Source organism: Neomonachus schauinslandi, chromosome 2, assembly GCF_002201575.2.
Source record: "Neomonachus schauinslandi chromosome 2, ASM220157v2, whole genome shotgun sequence".
NCBI classification, from domain to species: Eukaryota; Metazoa; Chordata; class Mammalia; order Carnivora; family Phocidae; genus Neomonachus; species Neomonachus schauinslandi.
The window spans coordinates 25,374,716-25,394,525 of NC_058404.1; the positions used below are offsets into that span (position 1 = coordinate 25,374,716).

Genomic DNA, 19,810 nt, shown 5'->3' on the forward strand with positions numbered 1-19,810 from the left:
ATAGGCATATGTGTATTTATTTATTTTGCTTATCCATTGTCAACAGATGTATTTTGCTTATCTAACAAAATCAGAGTTTGTTAAGGAAGAAAGCATGCTGAGGTGCACGTGACTGATATGTCTTTCTTTCTTTGGTTCTGTTACAGAAATTGAAGCCAAGGAAGCTTGTGATTGGCTACGGGCAACTGGTTTCCCCCAGTATGCACAGCTTTATGAAGGTGAGTGGGGAAGAGCATGCCATGCACATGTAAGGGTTTTTTAATTGGCATATTCATATCCTTGGTTCATGATATTACTGATCTATGATTTATTTTCAGACATTTTATTACTTTCTAAAATATTTCATTAAGAAAGCAATGTAGCAAGTCCTAAGACCCCCACCACTCAAAACCAAAAACAAGGACCTTGATAATAATGCACCCATTAGGTCCTTCTGCCACCCCCTACCCAAAGCAACTTATTCTGAAACTTCTGTTTGTCATTTTCTTGCTTTCCTTTTATATAGTTTTATGGCATTTTCCTAATATATATATATTTTTATAAAGTTGCTTTTACGCTTATAAAATGGGTATTATGCTCTATATAATCTTGTAAGACTTAGTTTTCTTCACTTCTTCTGACACATATATTAAGATTCTTCTATACCATGTCTCCCTCTGGATCACTTGCTTTGAGTGCTGTGTAATAGCCCGTTGTGTGGGTAGACCACAGTTTATTCACATTCACACTCTCATTGGTGGGCATTTTGGCTTTATCTGTTTTGCTTTTATAAACTGTAGGCTTAAGAACATTCTTGTACAGTTTTGTACTCCCGTGGGACATCTGCAATAATTTGTCTTGTCTGTATACCGAGAGCAGAATTACTGGGTAACAGAGAACACTTGTATGTTCAGTTTTGTAATGCAGATTTTTCAAAAGTGCCTGTACAGATTTTCACCCCTACCAGTAATATATAAGGATCCTGTCTGTTCATGTGCTCTCTCTTGATATTGTCAGGCTTTAATTTTTGCCAATCACATGGATATATTTTGACTTCCATTTCCCTAATCATGAATGATAATGCTCATTTCTTCATATCATCTAGCAATATGTATTTGCTCTTCTGTGAGATGTCTGTTGCCCATTTTTCTCATGAGTTGATTGCACTTTTCATAATGATTTCTAAGAGCTCTTTATTCTAAATAATAAGCTTTTATGGGTCATATGTTGCAGATATATTCCCCTGGGTTGTAATTAGGCTTTTTACCTTTGTTTAGATTGTCATTTGATGAATATTATTTTTTCTGTGGCATTCAAATTTTTAACTAAGGAAAATGGACCTTAAAAAAAAAAAATGAAGATCTAGGCTGAATTTATACTCCTTCATTTTGTCATCAGTGCCCTGGGGTTCACTCGGATGCTGTGGCTGAGGGGTGAAGAGCTCCTCAGGCGTGGCTCATCCTGAGCCTCTAGCTGCCTGGTGTGGGTAGAGCATGCCATGCACATGGCGAGATGAATACGCTGTTCATTTATGTGGGATTTTTATCATACTCTACACGATGTCATTTAAAAAGAATTCTAGTTATGAACCAGTGAACTCCATTTTTGTGGGTAATTTGCAAGCAAAGTTTGGGTGAATAGTGAAGTGATTCCTAAATTGAGAATAAGTTAAATGATTTCTGGAGCTGCTTCTACCTTGAGCATTCTGTTTCCCTAACATTAGAGACACTAGATGTCTCTCATCCATTCATTCATTCATCATCCACCATCCCATCCATTCAACTAACCAACAAGCCACTATTAATTCTACACCAACAGGGATGCCCAACTCTGTGGTAAATGCTACATATTTTATAAAATAAAAACATAATTCCAACAGCCAATAAGACCTTTAAGGGACTTCCAGAATCTCAAAAAACAAACATAGTTTTGGTTGATTACATTTTAAAAATAATCTCTTTCATCGCTTAAGAAGGAAGGGGATGCTAAGAGATAGCCACCACATGACAAAATTTCTAAAAGATTCGTATAAAATGATGTCACTTAAATACTTTCACCAAAGATGTTCAACTCTTCTCACGATAAATAGTTTTAAAATCATGTCTTTTATTCTTCTCTTCTTCTAGGACAGTAACATTCTTCTTCCTGTAACAGTGGCATTGGGCTCTGTGGTGGGGCTACTGGTCATTGCCAACCTCCTTTAACACATGAGCAAAAAGCCGGTGCTAAGAGTGGGTATAGTTTGTAAGCTTGGAAGTGCTAGACAGGATCAGCGGGTTGCCTTGAGGAGGGATATGGAGTGGGTGGGTGGGTACTCCCCAGAAGCAAATCAGGCAGAGAGACACCATTGAGATCATTTTTATTTTCCTATCTCACTCAGCTAAATTAATTCATTACCTAATTGTAGGTAACAATTCCTCATTGTAGCCCAGACTGAATGTGCGATATTTTCCCATGAAGTTGGATTCAGAATTATTTTATTGCTAGACTGTGTAAAAGATCTATTATTCCTACATTATAGAGAGTATTTCCAAAAGTATTCCTTTTTTTGTTTTGTTTCTCTCTCTTTTTTCCTTTTTTTTTTAAGGTACTTGGTTAACCTGTGTGCTTATTATGGTGGAGTTGCTTATCTTTCCGTTAGAGGGTATTTCTGACCTATTAACATTTACAGTATCTCGGTCTTTCAGAAGGGCTTGGAGGTGGGGAGGGCTGGGGAGGGGCCACCATTCTATCGCATTCAATTCACACTCCACGGGAGATGGGGAAAGATAATTACATTTGCAGGGGCAGTAAGGTGGCTGTCCTTCTGTTCTTTTGTTCTCCTGTTTAGAAATTAAATTTCCTTCAATTATGTTCATTTTTGGTGTTGATTTGCTGCCAAGCAGCACTTTCTTATGAGTGTATGTTTGCTAAGACTCATTTCCAGTCTCTGTCTTATTTCTTAGTAAATCCTAAAATTCGGACTGCATTTTCACGGGATGTGTTTGTGGTCCTTTCATTTACAAGTCTTTTGAAGCATAAGCCTGTTTGGGGGATATATACTGTATATTGTTCTGGGTGATAATTTTTGCCCTTCATCCTGCCCCTCTGTGTAGGGTGAGTATGCACACACTATACACCAACCCACACATTCCTTGTCTTCCTGTTTTGCTTTATTTTGGTCTTTGGCAATTTATACTTCCTGCCCTTACACTCAAGCTGGAAGATTAAATTCTAACCTAAAGAACTCTGAGAACTTCTATTCATCAATAAATCATATCTTTTAAAAGCCGGTCCTTTCAGAAGAGTCAAGGCAAATAAGAGAAATTTATTTATTTAATTATTTCACTTCTCTTATATTTGGTCCCTACCTACCCTAGATTTTGTGTTTGTTTGTTTTAACAGAATCTGAAAGTTAATTTGGATCAGAAAGGAATCTAAAGTACAGTTCTGGGTACATGAAGTTAGAATTGTTAAAATAACATAGTCATGGTTTCCTATACACTTAACAGACGTGAGCTTTTCATTTACATTTATAGATCTGGCATTACCCTCTGGAAGTATTAAAATATATTCTTTAATGTCAGCTCTGTTATTTAATACTTAAAAGTTCTTGATGTCTGCTCAAAGTGAAATAAAATGTGACAACCTTCAAACAGTTTTACAGTCCGCCGTATTTACTAATAGCTGACATTCACTATAAGCCTATAGAGTTGGTCTGCCAAATAATGAAGAGATAAATTCCTGCAATACTGAGTTTCACATATTTCTTCATAAATCATGGGCTGCCTCATTGGTCTGCCTACGTTGTTCAGGGAACGATAAAGGTAATCTAACTCTGTGCCTTCAGAAAAAAGAATTGGACTGTAACAGTATGTTCTTTCCAACATTAAAAAAAAAGGTACTCTTAACCATTATCTCTAGCAAATAGATTGTTAAGAATAAGGAGCTCCATTCTGTGAAACCAGTGACTGGAATTTGGAAACCATGAAAACGTCACAGTCAACCCAAGAACTAGAACATGACTAATCACTTGCATCTCCTGAGAGCCCTTTCTATCCCAGTATAAAGCATTAGCCATTTCAGAGGCCATGGGGTTGTTTTTTTGTTTTATTTTGTTTTGTTTTTATTTTTGTCTTTGTTTTTGTTCGGTTATGGTAATCCCAGTTTCCTGCTGTGCTGATTTATTTTGCCCATTCCTGACCTACAGAGGTGCACAGAAGAACTCTTACTCATCATATTATGTAAGCATTCTACAGGAAAGACCAATTATACCCTAATAGCTGGAACTCCAAAGAGGGTAACTTGTTTTTATCTAGTGGCAATTCCAGAGCTGTTGTAAATTTCCACGGTGGTGCTGCGGGTCTCCCTCCCCTCTTCTTGAATGTATTTTATCAAAAAGGGATAAAAAGGGAATTCTTCTATTGAGTTGACTTTCTCCCCCTTTCTCCTTTTCAGTTCTGATATAACTCCTAGTATTCTAAGAGTATTGAACTCTCCTGCAGATTAAGGGATTTGGGATCCCATTGTTCTCCAGCAGCTTTGTAGCTGGCCTTTTGTTTTGGAGGGGAGTTATATAAACTCCTGAAGAGCCATATGGAAGTGCTAATATTTGTTTAAAAATAGCATATCCTGAATTCTCTTTAGCTTTTGATGTCATGCAAATGGTTAGATTCCATTTCCTACCACTTGGCCATTGTTCTGTAGACCTTTCCTTGGCTCAGTTTTCCATGACCTCTTCCCCTGACCAAATGTGAGCAGACACACATGGAAAGACAACAGAACAACAACAACCACCCCATTGAAAGGAAGCATCCTTCTGGTGTTGATTCTGGCTGAAACTATAATTTACAGCAGGGATCTGTTGCCTGCTCATTTGTTTCAAGGGGGAACGTGTTTTGAACCACTTCTGTGACAAGAAGGGATATTTGAGTGTACAGACCACTTTACATCTAAGCTCCTTGAGGACACTGATGGAATTGTCCTGAACTGCTTTATTCTCCCATAGCACTTGAAAGGAAGTAAGGTGTCCTGCGCACAATAGGTATTCAAGAAATTACTTTTTTTTCCCTCTGCTAAACTGGGCTAGATTGGCAAGAATTTAGGTGTTCAATAAATGTATGTTTTTATTTTTCTTGTAGATCTTCTGTTCCCCATTGATATTTCCTTGGTCAAGAGAGAGCATGATTTTTTGGACAGAGACGCCATTGAGGCTTTATGCAGGTAAATGGAAATGTTTTGAGTGTTTTCTTTTTCTTTTTTTTCTTTTTTGTTTTAATGAGGTATTATCATCAAAATGGGTTTTGCTCACATCAGTTCTACTAATTAAGTCAGGTGTTTGAATGGTTACGGTAGTTTACTTCATTATAAATCATAGGCCTTTTAATTATAATAAGTGACATCTTGTTGTTTAGTATTGCCCCTAAATGGCACTGCCCTAGAAGGTACTCAAATAGACCATTCCATATTCAATACCATATGATTGCTGAAACAGAGAACGTTCAGATGGTCCGGAAACTTGGAACAGGGTAATGGAGTGTACAGTCCCAGCCAGATACTCTAACAGAGTCAAAGCTGCTGTTAGATTGAATGAAAATAACACAATGAGAGGAATAAAGGGGGGGGTGGGGGAGTTACGGCTTGCTAGAGTCAGGAGAACCATTGTTTGAATTCCAAAGAAGCTTCTCTGAATCTCTTCAGCCTCCCCAGGTACAAAAAAGTAACAATAGGATTAAGTAAGGTTGTAAAAGAACTCAGCACAGCCTTTAAGCTACAGTGGACAGGCAGTAAATGAGCATTGATGTGAGACGTGAATAAAACTGTCAGAAATCCTTGTTCGTTGTGCTGGTGGGTCTTTCGGCTGAGGGGCAGCTGGTGGGTTTCAGTGAAGTAGAAGTGATAAAACATGTAGCAGACAATGATGAGACACTGATAATCCTCCCCAACTCTTCGTGACATGTTACTCATTTTTAAGTCATTCATGCTTCGTCATTTTCCTCAAAGCCTACAAGCTATAAGAGCTGAATTCTGGGGAAAAATTATACACAGAAAAAATCCATATATTGATTTTATATGTAAAATTGAAATGAATTTTCTTTTATTCAGTACTTATTTTAACTTGGAAGAACATCTTTAAGGTAGAATGACACTCGGTATTTATTAACTGCTTTGTAGGCACAGAAAGTAGCTCAGGGAAAGTACAGTTTTTTGCCTTTCTTATGGAATGCAGTGTCTTTTGAATCCACTAACTTAAGCAGTGATTTTAGGGAAATACAGGTAGGATCTTTAGAATGGTGTACGGAAAAGACTAGTTCTCGTTGTTGAAGAAAAAAAGAATGCCATATTAACCACAGAAACACTGTCACTTCGCAAATCCAATGGAACGGCTGCTTAGGGTTGTCCAGAGTATGGACACATTTTCTGAAAGCAACCTAATCCCGCGTCCCTCACTGCACTGTAATACCAAAGCTATGTCATCGGGAACAAGAAAATGTCACTAATGCAGTTTGGGAGGGAAAAAGTCAACATCTGGAATAGAAACTACTCCAGACATTTTTAAAATGTTTTAATGCTTAGCTGTGGGGTAGAATTAATTTATTTTTCAATTCGTCATTGGTGATAACGCATATAAATGAGGTCACTCATAAAATGGATCCTAGGAAATATTTACGCACTGAGTCAGATCGCCCATTTCACACATTTTACGCCACTTAGTAAGTGGGCCATCTGAACAGCAGCAACAGCTTAGGCATTTCTGGGTCATAAAAATATCACCACAACATTGCAGCCCAAAGGGCTCATGATTAGATTCTTGAATACTTTTTTTTTTAAATATCAGTTTGAAACTGTGTTGCGCTCCTCTGAGCAGAAGGTCATCCTCTGCCCTTTGTGATTTCCACTGGCTCTCCGTTCTGTTCGAGAAGCCACCTCCCTTTAAAGGGAATAAATCTGTGTTTCTGGATCTTTTGTGAAAACAGCTAGACCTTCATCTGTATTTGGACTCTGCAGTGTATGCTGGTTGGGTTTCTTTTTTCTCCGATGCAGAGAATGATGTCTCAAAGGCTAAGTGTGAGGAAGAAATGAGGTAATGGGTGTTAAAGGGGTTTGAAAACTATTAGGCCCAAAACGGAGGCCCAGATTTGAGTATGTGGAGAAAATCTTGAAGTTGGGTTTTCTCTTCAAAAAGGAAATGCTTCAGAGGTGCCTGGGTGGCTTGGTCGGTTAAGCGTCTGCCTTCGGCTCGGGTCATGGTCCAGGATCCTGGGATTGAGCCCCGCATCGAGCTCCCTGCTCGGCGGGAAGCCTGCTTCTCCCTCTCCCTCTGCCTGCCACTCTGCCTACTTGTGCTCTCTCTCTCTCTGTCAAATAAATAAATAAAATCCTTAAAAAAAAAAAAAATGCTTCAGAATTCATAGTAATGGTCATCAACTTGTTTGTACTGGAAACACCAAGGGCTCTTATCCATGTTCACACAGATTTCCCAAGGCAAATGATTCTCCTTTTGAGAGGCCCAAACAAATGTTCTGAAGAAAATGATGGGGCATCCTCTTTTGAAATGCCCAATAGGTTCCCAGTTGTCAGCACAGTGGTGGGGGATAACCTATTTTACTGATGATGTGATATCCATCTCATTAGCTACGCTAGCCTCTTCCATATAGTCTCTCAGCCCATGGAATTTGGGGGCCAGTAAATCATGAAGCTGTGGTGTGGTTTGAAAGTTTGTGATTTGTCCAGTTCTCTCCAGACTGACAGATGTCTTGTAGACTTCCATCTTTTGCCCTGTTGAAATATTTTGAGAAGTTGATTTTAAATATAGTAAAGTGGTTACAGAAAGGTGAAAAGTTTTACTTCATAAAATATTATTAAACATTAATGTTAACATTTTTACCTTAAAGAAAACTTTTTAAAGTTTGTTTTAAATAAAATAATTCTTGGGGTCTCTGGGTGGCTTAGTCAGTTAAGCGTCTGCCTTCGGCTCAGGTCATGATCCCCGGGTCCTGGGATCGAGCCCCGTGTTTGGCTCCCTGTTCAGCAGAGTCTGCTTTTCCTTCTCCCTCTGCCCCTCTCCCTGCTCATGCTCTCTCTCTCTCTCTCAAATAAATAAAATCTTTTAAATAAATAAAGTAATTCTTACATGGTTTCTCTTTCCTACCACCCTCCCACACATAAATGTTAAACTGCTCCCATGTACACATTAGTGTTCTGCTTAAAAATTTATTATAAATTTTTTTTTTTTTTTAAGATTTTACCCATATATTTGACAGAGAGAGAGATAGCGAGAGAGGGAACACAAGCAGGGGGAGTGGGAGACGGAGAAGCAGGCTTCCCGCGGAGCAGGGAGCCCGAAGCGGGGCTTGATCCCAGGACCCTGGGATCATGACCTGAGCTGAAGGCAGACGCTTAACGACTCAGCCACCCAGGCGGCCCGATTATAAATATTCTTATACGGATAATATTTGCTGATCTCTTAGCAGAGTCTACTTAGGGCAGAAGCCATAGACTTAATGTTTTCTTTTTCTTTCTTTTTTAAGATTTATTTATTTATTTTAGAGAGCACATGAGCAGGAGGGGCAGAGGGAGAGAGAATCTCAAACACACTTGGCGTTGAGTGCAGAGCCTGATGTGGGGCTCAATCTCATGACCCTGAGATCACAACCTGAGCCAAAACCAAGAGTCTGATGCTTAACCAATTGTGCCACCGAGGTGCCCCCGACTTAATGTTTTCTTGAGAATTATGATAATATTAAAGTTTTTTTTTTTTTATTTGAGAGAGAGAGAGAGCACACGAGCCGGGGGTAGGGGCAAAGGGAGAGGGAGAAGCAGACTCCCTGCTGAGCAGGAGCCCGAAGTGGGGTTCAGTCCCAGGACCCCAAGATCATGACCTAAGCCAAACACAGACACTTAACCAACTGAGCCACCCAGGTGCCCCTCATGGTAATAGTACCTTAATACAAAGTTTAGTAGTGACCAAAAGTTAAAGTTTGAAACTACTGCATTTTTGGGATTTGGATTGCTCACCAACATTCTTGCACTTACACTTGTAAGGGATTTTTGTATTTGTTTCCTTTGAGAGATTGGCTTTTGTCCCAGTCTCGTTAGTTTTGCTGTATAATCGAACCCCAGTGATAAGGCCAAGATCATGAGAGGGTCACATTCAGTATTAATAGCGGGGAGTGGTTTGCTTGCCTTGAAGCATATACAGTAATAATGCAAACTGCGACCTACTATTAGAACACCTATTCTGAAGTGATCTTTGTCTCTGAGCACCTGGCTGGCTCAGTCAGAAGAGTATACAACTCTTGATCTTGGGGTCATGAGTTCGAGCCCCACGCTGGGTGTATAGATCACTGAGATGATCTTGTCTCTCTAGCTTCTGAAAAATGTTCCACATCACTGTTTTCCTTTGGAGTTAACAACTGACTCCTCCTATCAACACACCAAAGAATTATGTAAATAAGGTGATAATCATATCATGATAAGTACATATCCCAGCTATCATCGTCAGTCTCCACTTTGTTGTAAAACAGTCCTTGAATGCCTAACCAATGTCAAGCAGCCTGCCACATAGTGGATTTCAACTTTGTTGCTATTTCTGTTCTGTTAAAAGGAAGTACATTTTTTTAATTTTTTATTGTTATGTTAATCACCATACATTACATCATTAGTTTTTAATGTAGTGTTCCATGATTCATTGTGCATAACACCCAGTGCTCCATGCAGAACATGCCCTCTTTAATACCCATCACCAGGTTAACCCATCCCCCCACCCCCCTCCCCTCTAAAAACCCTCAGCTTGTTTTTCAGAGTCCATCGTCTCTCATGGTTCGTCTTCCCCTCCGATTTCCCCCCCTTCATTCTTCCCCTCCTGCTATCTTCCTTTTTTTTTTCCTTAACATATATTGCATTATTTGTTTCAGAGGTACAAATCTGTGATTCAACAGTCTTGCACAATTCACAGCACTCACCATAGCACATACCCTCCCCAGTGTCTATCACCCCACCACCCTAAAGCAATTGCACTAATTCCAAGAAAGTATCTTTTAAGAATTGGAACAATTTTTATTTGTCAGGTCTTAACTTAGAAAATAGTTCCCTTTTCTTTTCTCACATGTGTCTTGTACTTGTCCCTGTTTTCATTTTGAATACGAGGGCCCAAAACCCCCCTGCTTTGCTTTTATCAGGGTGCTTGCAGCTTCCTGCCGCAAAACTCAGGAGCCTTTGATGGCCCACCTTGTACTCCCTCCCCCTTCAGAGCAGGGTACAAGTTGCCCAGCAGATAAGACTGACACATTCCTGTGGAGCTGGGCCCTCTGAGGGCCCAGGGGGGTTGGAGGGACCACGCCTTCCGGACAGATGGTGCGGGATACCAGTTGCCACTCATCTGGGGAATCATACTTCAGGTATAAGCTGCTCCTGTGTATTAGCATCATTAAGATTGATTTTGGAAAAGAATACAGGATATACTGTTTTTGAATGTCAGAGCCGCCATGTTTTACTCTTGTGGCAATTCGTCACCTCTCCAAACCCCCATGTCCTCATCTATAAAAGGAAAACAGTAGTATCTGTGCCATAGGGTTCTTGTGAGAAGCAAGATGAAATAACACCTATGTGGTGCGGGGCATGGCGCCTGACCTGGAGTGAGCCCCCTTCCATCTAGCTCTAACTGTTTCGTGTCAGTGTGGTCCCTCTCCAGGTAGCTAAGGTCTCACCAGTGGGCATTCTTTGGAGGTCCTGGGAACAAATGAATCTTACAGAAACCCCAAGAAATAACTTCTTGGCTTCAAAATTGAACTGCCATTAGCTTGCTGCTACCAACATAAAGATAATGTTGACCTTTATAAAACTAGCCTCCAGGGTCTTTTTTGTTTGACTCAAATCTAGAATTTGTGAAGTGAGCCCCTCCCCCGCCGCCAGAGGCTTCCATGCCTAGTAAACCTGGTTATAAACACCACTCAACCATTAAAGCCCAAATGAAGTCAAGTGGGTATTTGATTACAGGTTTGATTAATGAAACCCAGACGTAAGACTAACTGTAACCATTCCGGATTCTTTAAATCTTGAAAACGTTTGAGAACTCAAAACACTGTGGATCTAAGTCATTTAAGTAATGCATGCCCCTTTAGGGAGGGACCTAATATCCACTCATTTCAAAGTTTGGGCTTTTTCTTAGTTACTTGTTTTCTTTCCCTCCCCATCAACAGAATTTTTCTGAACACAGGCAACATAGGCGTTCTGAGTTATCTTTGTTTATTCTATAAACAGGCTACCACGTAATCTATAAAATCAAAGGCAGTCTTATCAGCAGGCAAAAATACTTTCTATCCTTGTGCATCAAGTTGTTAGACGAGTTGCAAGAACAGAATCCCAAAGATAAAGCCTAGAAGCAGTCTGCTGGTCAGTTTGAATTTGTGTGAATCAAATGCTCTTATCCTATGAAAAAGGAAGAATTGCAACTGTAGGAAAAACTGGAAAGCTGAGCGTGGAAGACAGCAGATATGCCGAAGGTTTATGTGAGGAAGACCAAGTGCTGGTCACCTAGAAGCTGTTAGAGGGGGCTGTCATTCACACTTCTGCAATACCGTGTGTTTCTGAGTATGGGATGGTCTTCTCTTTCCAGCTATTTCATTATTTCCTGATGAGGACTTTTATTTTGGGGTTTTTTTTTCCTGTGTTTTCTTTTTTTAATTGCATTTTCAACAAACCGAAATTATTTCCATAATTATAAATTGACACTACTCCTTGGCAGGGGTAAAAAAAGTGTTTAAGGTAAAAATATCACTCTTGTTCCAAAGAAGAATCTGATTCAAGTGCTGATTCTTGAGCTCTGTTGTAACCCTTGAAGCTGCTGTATGAGAAATTTTTCAGTAATCATTTCCACTATAGCTATGACTGTTCCAAACATTATCCTGTCCCATACAGGAAGTTGTAAAAAGAACTGGATATTAAAGAGGCTCCAATTTCTATTCTGTATAAGAACTCGCTAAATTTTTGAACAGAGTGTCTAAGGTTATTATGTCTAAAAGCTGGCTTATTTTTCTGTTTGAATTTTGTTTTGAGATAGAATATACCATTTATTTTTATTTACCGAGAACACTGCTTGGTTCCTTGTTGCTGTTGCTATTTCTGTGAAAGGGGACATCACTGGCTCTTACTTCTTGGCACTATGCGGAGCTACCTAATGGATCAACCTAGGGACTCTTGGAAGAATAAATTTCCTCACTGAGAGTTGTTTGTCCTGTGAAGAATAAGAAGCACCTGATAGTACCCTAGCAATGTGTCCTTTTACTATAAAATAGTAATACTCAATCTAAATGACGAAGTTTAAGAAATGTCAAGGTATTTTTAAACTATTCACTTTGTAAAGAAGTTTCTAACACTGTTCTAAATTATAGAATAATTTTTTATAGAATAAACTCATTACACATGTCACCTGTTTGGAAAAAAAAAATACATATCTACCTATCAGTGGTTTCCTATCTTTGCTAATACTATTTCTTTGCCCTGTAGGCGTCTAAATACTTTAAACAAGTGTGCGGTGATGAAGCTGGAAATTAGTCCTCATCGGAAGAGAGTGAGTATATAAAATGTATAATAGGATGGGAGGAAAGGAGGCAGACCAAAAACTGGATTATGTGTTTTGTAAGAGGTTTTGTCTCTCAAATTCTTATTACTTCCTTGTTCCAAAAATCTACATTTTTAATGTTACAATCCAGTCAGGTTTACCAAAGATCAAGTAGCCTTATGTAACCGAAACCAGTAGTTGCAGCTAGCCAATAAATTGACGGTTTCCCACTATTTTTTTTTAATTGAGATAAAAGTGATACATAATACTAGTTTCAGGTATACAACATAGTGATTCAATATGTATGTATATTACAATGTGATCACCACAATAAGTCTCGTTAACATCCATCACTACACAGTTATAACATTTTTTTTGTTGTGATGAGAATTTTTAAGATCTTCCTTAGCAATTTTCAAATACACAGTGCAGTATTATGAATTACAGTCACCATGCTGTACATCACATCCCCAAAACTTATTTTATAACTGGAAGTTTGTACCTTTTGACCCCTGCCTCTGGCAACCACCAGTCTGTTCTCTGTATCTATGAAGGTTTTTTTCCAACTGTTTTTGATTGGAACAAATCATCTATTATTTTGCCTTGTTAACTCAGTGCCTACTACAGATTAAAGGAATGAGGCTTAGGCAATCCCACTGAATCCTCCATTATTCCCTTCAGAAATTAAAGCTAAAGTTCTTTGGGGACTCTCTCCCCACACGTAACAGTAACCGTGTTTCAGAGCTGCTGCGGGGATGGAAGAGAAGGCTGGCTTGTGGGGTACTGAAGAATAATGAGAGACCGGAGGGAGGAAAAGAGCTGGGGGAGACGGAGGGAAGGGCAGGAAATCCCACATGTTCTAGTCAAATGGTGGTACATAACTTCTGTGTATGAAATGTGAGGACCTTTTATGAGATCTTAGGAGAAGAGGTGGGTGTAGTCCTGGGAGTGATTGTCACAAATTAGAGTAAATAGGAATAAGTTTGGTCGAAGAACATATTTCTGACTGTTCAGAGTACAAATTTTAATTATCCTAGAGTCCCTGACTTGCAGCAAGCTGCCTTCTTGGGGGGAGTTAAACCTTTTAAACAAATGAACTGGAACCTCAGCACCCACTGAGCTGTGGAGAGGAGTCTCCAAGTCAGCTTTAATGCTCTCTACTCATTGTCCTGTGACACGTGGGTCATGTGATATTTTCCACACCAGTGGGAAAGACCTGCATCAGACTGAATGGTGCCTTTTGATATCCCGCCTAGAAGGCTCAGATGCAGTAGTTTGTGACGCGGCATAACCCTGAGTCCTGCCCATAAATCAAGCAAGGTCAGCAAAGATGTTACTTCACGTTTTTGAATGTTCCACGCTGTCAGGACTGGGTATTTGTGAAGCCTTGTTTAAATGGCCTGGAGCATGTCTGAGGTTGAAACTTCACAGGACACGTGTGGCATTAGCTCCCCACCCCGTGTCTGGTGGGGGAGGGGATGAAAAAGAACAGGTAAGAAGCAGAAACGTATCAGACTGAAAAATTGTGGGGGCTTATTACCTGGCTTGGTGTCTCCATTGGTCTGTTAGGAGATGTTGTACACTTTTAGGGTGGCTACAGATTTCAGTTACCATTCTTCTTAGGATTTGAAAACTACCTTTTTTAATGGCAAAAGAGAATATAAACACATGCTATCAACAGGCAGCAAAACTGGAGGCAGACCAGAGGGAGTCCTACCCGTTGCTGACTCCAGTTCAAAATATTTTGCATGCCTGGAATTTTCACAGATCTCAAGAGGTTTCCTCTGTGAGCAATTAAAGAACAGCCTATAGATCCAACAGTTTCTACCAAATAACTCTTATTTAGCCTGAAACACTCGGTCAGGCTTCTTCCTGTTGAAGTCCTGAGGTGTACATCTTTGTAATGTAAAAAACAGTAATAAAATCGTCATCATCAAATCAAATAATCACACATGACACAATAGAGACATAAAGGGGGAAGTGACGCCGATGGCGTATCATGAGCTCGCGCCCTGCTCCCTGCTGTCCGCCCCGGTCCCAGTGACGAATGCCTCCGTTCTGTCCTTGCAGAGTGAGGATTCGGACGAGGACGAGCCTTGTGCAATCAGCGGCAAATGGACTTTCCAGAGGGACAGCAAGAGGTGGTCCCGGCTGGAAGAGTTTGATGTCTTTTCCTCAAAGCAGGACCCAGCCCCCGGGGCCGCCGACGACACCCACCTGAAGAACGCGGCGAGCCACGAGAGCATGCTGACGGAGCTCAGCGAGCGCCAGGAGGTGGCTTCGGTCCTCAGCCTCAGCAGCACGGGCAGCCTCCCCGTGCACGCGCCCCACGCCGGGGACGCGGCGACGCCCCGGACCAACTCGGTCCTCAGCGTCTGCTCCTCCGGCAACTTCGTAGGCAACGATGACTCGTTCTGCAGCCTGCCGTCTCCCAAGGAACTGTCGGGCTTCGGCTTCAGCCTGAAGGGCCCCGAGAAGAACGCCAAGTCCAAGACGCGCAGCCTGCTGAAGCGCATGGAGAGCCTGAAGCTCAAGGGCTCGCACCACGGCAAGCACAAGGCGCCTTCCAAGCTAGGGCTGATCATCAGCGGGCCCATTCTGCGGGAGGGGCTGGACGAGGAGAAGCTGAAGCAGCTGAACTGCGTGGAGATCTCCGCGCTCAACGGCAACCACATCAACGTGCCAGCCGTGCGCAAGCGGAGCGTCTCCAACTCCACGCAGACCAGCAGCAGCAGTAGCCAGTCGGAGACCAGCAGCGCCGTGAGCACGCCCAGCCCGGTCACCAGGACCCGGAGCCTCAGCGCCTGCAACAAGCGGGTGGGCATGTACCTGGAGGGCTTTGATCCATTCAGTCAGTCCACTTTCAACAGCGTTACGGAACAGAACTTCAAGAACCGCGAGAGCTACCGGGAGGACGCCGTGTTCTACATCCCGGAAGATCATAAGCCTGGCACTTTCCCCAAGGCCCTCTCCAATGGCAGTTTCTCTCCCTCAGGGAATAACAGCTCCGTGAACTGGAGGACTGGAAGCTTCCACGGCCCCGGCCACATCAGCCTGAGGAGGGAAAACAGCAGCGACAGCCCCAAGGAGCTTAAGAGACGCAATTCCTCCAGCTCCATGAGCAGCCGCCTGAGTGTCTATGACAACGTGCCGGGCTCCATCCTCTATTCCAGTTCAGGGGACCTGGCCGACCTGGAGAACGAGGACATCTTCCCCGAGCTGGATGACATCCTCTACCACGTGAAGGGGATGCAGAGGATCGTCAACCAGTGGTCAGAGAAGTTTTCGGATGAGGGAGACTCTGACTCAGCCCTGGACTCGGTCTCTCCGTGCCCGAGCTCTCCCAAACAGATACACCTGGATGTGGACAACGACCGAGCCACGCCCAGTGACCTGGACAGTACGGGCAACTCCCTGAATGAACCCGAAGAGCCCTCGGACATCCCGGAAAGGAGGGATTCTGGGGTTGGGGCCTCCCTGACCAGGTCCAATAGGTGAGAGCCTTGCTTCCCTCTGGAGATGGGGGAGGGGAGGCCCGGGAAGGGGCTGCTTCCGCTCTCGTCGGGGGCGGGGGGAGGGGATAGGGTCCGGGGTGGCATTCGTAGCCACCCCTTGTGGGCTCCCAAGAAAAGTGACAGACCAGGAGCTCCTAACATCCAAAACGCACGGACACTGTTCAGCGGGTCCTGAGTTTCGGTTTGGGAAGAGGAAGTAAGTCTTGGGGGTGATGGGGGGTGATGGTTGTACAACAGTGAGAAGGTATTTAAGGCCTGTGAGCTGTACACTTAGCAGTGGTTAAGATGGTCCTTTATGTCATGTGTATTTTACCACAGCGGGGGAAGGGAAAGAATGGGATGGAAGTTGAGTCCTCTCCGTTCCTGAGATAAGACACCCTGCAGGGCGCAGCCCCTGCTGATTTCGCATCTACCTGTTAGAGAGCCCTTGTACTCACTCCCTCCCCCGCTCTTCTCCCACAGGCACAGGCTGAGATGGCACAGTTTCCAGAGCTCCCATCGGCCGAGCTTAAATTCTGTGTCACTGCAGATTAACTGCCAGTCGGTGGCCCAGATGAACCTGCTGCAGAAATACTCGCTCCTAAAGTTAACCGCCCTGCTGGAGAAATACACACCTTCTAATAAGCATGGCTTTAGCTGGTAAGGGTTAACTGTGCTCAGTAAACTAATTGGAAGAGTTTTTGGTCAGCTCCTTGAAGCTGTCCCAACACTGAGTATGTTGCAGTTCTGTCCTTTATTAATACCTTTAGACTATCATCCTAGTGTAATCTTTGCATTCTTGAGGCCATATTTGATACTGCTCAAGCCAGTCTCTCTTTAGGGAATAAGCGGCGGGATTGCTTGAGTGAGTTTCAGCTCTCAGGTTGACAAATCGCCTGTTCTTGGGGTGAGACTGCATTGCTGCTCCATCACACTGGACAAGTGCCTCCTTCCCGGTGTCAGGCAGAGCCCACCAGGGCCGTGTGGGTGGCTCAGTTGCTTTAGCATCCGACTCTTGATTTCGGCTCAGGTCATGATCTCAGGGTTGTGAGATCCAGCCCCACGTCCGGCTCCGCTATCAGCAGGGAGTCTGCTTGAGGATTCTCTCTCTCTCTCTCCCTCTGCCCCCCCCCAAAATCAATAAATCTTAAGAAAAAGAAATAGCCCCCCATAGGTAAATATATGTATAGTATCAGATCATACTTAGGGAAAGAAGGAAAGAAAAATTTTGTTCGTATCATAGGATGTTGAGACCAACTTTGAAATGTTTGACGTACAGCACCTGGCCTTATAACCCTTTTCGTGTATGTTTTTAGAAATCATTTCTGATGTAAATATTTGAAGCATCACTCAAAAATCTACCTGTGCTAAAAAATTCAGGTTATGTTTTTTTCTAAAAGAGACTCTTGAACAGTGAATAACAAACACAAAGAATTCACTGCTCTAAGATATTACAGGCTAAAATATACATGAAGGTAAAATTCATCGGAGAACTGTTCGTAATTGCTTTCAAGAATACAGCCCTTGGCGTGTGCAACGTGAGCTGGAGACTGTCAGGCTGCATGGGTCATGGATGGGACCTAATGCGTGCATACCTTAATTTCTCTGCTGTCAGTGCAGAGACCTACCTCCAGATTGACATCCAAGTGCATTTCACTGTGTCAGCTGGGTATCCTTAAGCCTTTTCAGTCATCTGAGTGTTTATCATCGCAGTTGCACAACCTCTGCTTTTTATAAAAACAGAGAAGCAGCGCATTTCCCTTAGCAGCAACCAGAGGGGCGCGGGAGAGTCGGCAAAGCAGCGTAAGGGTCCCTTCTCTCCCCAGGTCCTCCTCTCCTCAGGACTCGTAGTGAGTTTAACTTCAGCATCAAAGCACCTCCCGTTCAAAGGCTGTTATTATGTGAGCCTTGCTAAATACAGAAGTTGTTTGTTCTGAATGACAGAAATAAGTATTGACCGGTTTATCCCCACATGCTTCAGATTCTCGGTGGAGATCGTAATGTGTTCTTTGCACATTCCGCCGCTGGGCTTTTCTCCCCCCGACAACGCGAGTATTATACACACTTATAGCCACGATACCATATACTTAACTGTATGGAAATACAAATTTGGCTCTGTGCTTTCGTTTTACCTTTCGTAGGGCTATAAACAGTAACGTGTTGTGGCTGCTGGGAAGCCCTCAGAAGTCAAAGCAGCCTGTCTTCTGCAGTGTTCCTCAGTGCTTAGAGCCCTGTTTTCCCTGCTGGCTATTTAAAAGTACATATTTTACATTCTCGTTTCTGAGTTGCCCACCCCCTTCCCACCAAACCCTCAAGAATCTGAAAGTCCGTAATACTTCTTGAGCTCTGGTCAGTTTTTCCAGTGAGTCAAAACCAAATGTAAAAGCCTCGCATTGTGGGATCCATGGAATAAGGAGAAATTTTGCACAAAGTTCTTTTCCTGTTCGGCCTTGCCCTTTCTTGTCCCGTTTAGAGAGGTCACTTTTAGAGCTGAAGTTTCTGCTTGACAGCACTAAATGCGTGACATCGGTTTCCTGCTGTTCCGTGTACTGCTGGGGCTGGACCTGGTTTTAGGACTCCGGGGAGCCTGGCGTGTAGGCTCACAAAACCTTCATTGTTCTTTTTCATCTTCCTTTAGAAACCTGAAGATGTACTCTCCGGGGTCATGAGCAGGAGGATTTATTTTGACTTCCGGTCATTAGCTTGGCCCCCATTGTTGCGCTCTGGAGTTGGTTCTCATTATGTTGGACCAACACCATGTATTTGCTCTTTTCTCATCCAGCATTACATGATCCTTTTATACCTTAAATGCTTTGAAACTCATCAGAAACTTAGAAATGATTCTTGTCCATTTACAGGACAAACGGGAACATGTTTCTCAAATTCTGTCGTGAAATGCCTCATTCAGGTCTTGAATGTTTTCTGTTTCTTATTCCTTCCTGTGCTGCCATTTTGTAAGGAAGCCCATCGGCTCCCTTAAGAATATAGACCCAGGGGTGCCTGGGTGGCTCAGTCACTAAGCAGCTGCCTTCGGCTCAGGTCATGATCCCGTGGTCCTGGGATTGAGCCCCTCATCGGGCTCCCTGCTCAGCGGGAAGCCTGCTTCTCCTCTCCCACTCCCCCTGCTTGTGTTCCCTCTCTCACTGTCTCTCTCTGTCAAATAAATAAATAAAATCTTAAAAAAAAAAAAGAATATAGACCCAGTTCTCAGAGTTAATAGTGGAAGGAGAATCCCCAACAGAGAAAATGTTCCTGGGTCTCATAGCCCCCAACTCTTAGAAGATCCAGAATAGTCCTGTCCCACAGAACTGTCTGTGACAGTGCAAATGTTCTATATTTGCTCACTGGTAGCTCCTGGCCACAGATGGCTCGTGAGCACCTGAACTGTGGCTAATATGACTGAGGAACTAAATCTGTAATTTTATTTAAATAGCCACCTTATTAGCACAGCTCTAAAGCCCACAGGGTTTACCTGCAAAGATGGGTGAGAGTATACAGACAAATAAACATCTCTCCCCACCCCTACTACTGTTCTTTAAATAGGGCTGTGCCCAAGTTCATGAAAAGGATCAAGGTCCCAGACTACAAGGACCGGAATGTGTTCGGGGTCCCTCTGACGGTCAATGTGCAGCGCACGGGACAGCCCCTGCCCCAGAGCATCCAGCAGGCCATGCGCTACCTCCGCAACCACTGTTTGGATCAGGTGAGGACCGCTGTGCGCAGGTCCCGTGGAATCATGGGGCCTCGGACTCAAGCTTCCTTTTATGATTCTGTAGTGGAAATATTGCTTCTCTCC

General features: G+C 42.8%; 1 protein-coding gene across 3 annotated transcripts in view; it reads left to right on the forward strand.

Moving 5' to 3' along the window:
- The window catches only part of DLC1 (DLC1 Rho GTPase activating protein), a 412,979-nt gene that overhangs the window by 385,085 nt on the left and 8,084 nt on the right, over positions 1–19,810 (forward strand). For all 3 annotated transcript variants that reach the window (XM_021694274.2, XM_021694275.2, XM_044912827.1), the window contains 6 exons: positions 147–218; positions 5,100–5,181; positions 12,466–12,529; positions 14,591–16,014; positions 16,498–16,674; positions 19,558–19,717. In XM_021694274.2, coding sequence (XP_021549949.1) covers positions 147–218; positions 5,100–5,181; positions 12,466–12,529; positions 14,591–16,014; positions 16,498–16,674; positions 19,558–19,717 — 1,979 coding nt within the window. The remainder of the gene's footprint in view (positions 1–146; positions 219–5,099; positions 5,182–12,465; positions 12,530–14,590; positions 16,015–16,497; positions 16,675–19,557; positions 19,718–19,810) is intronic.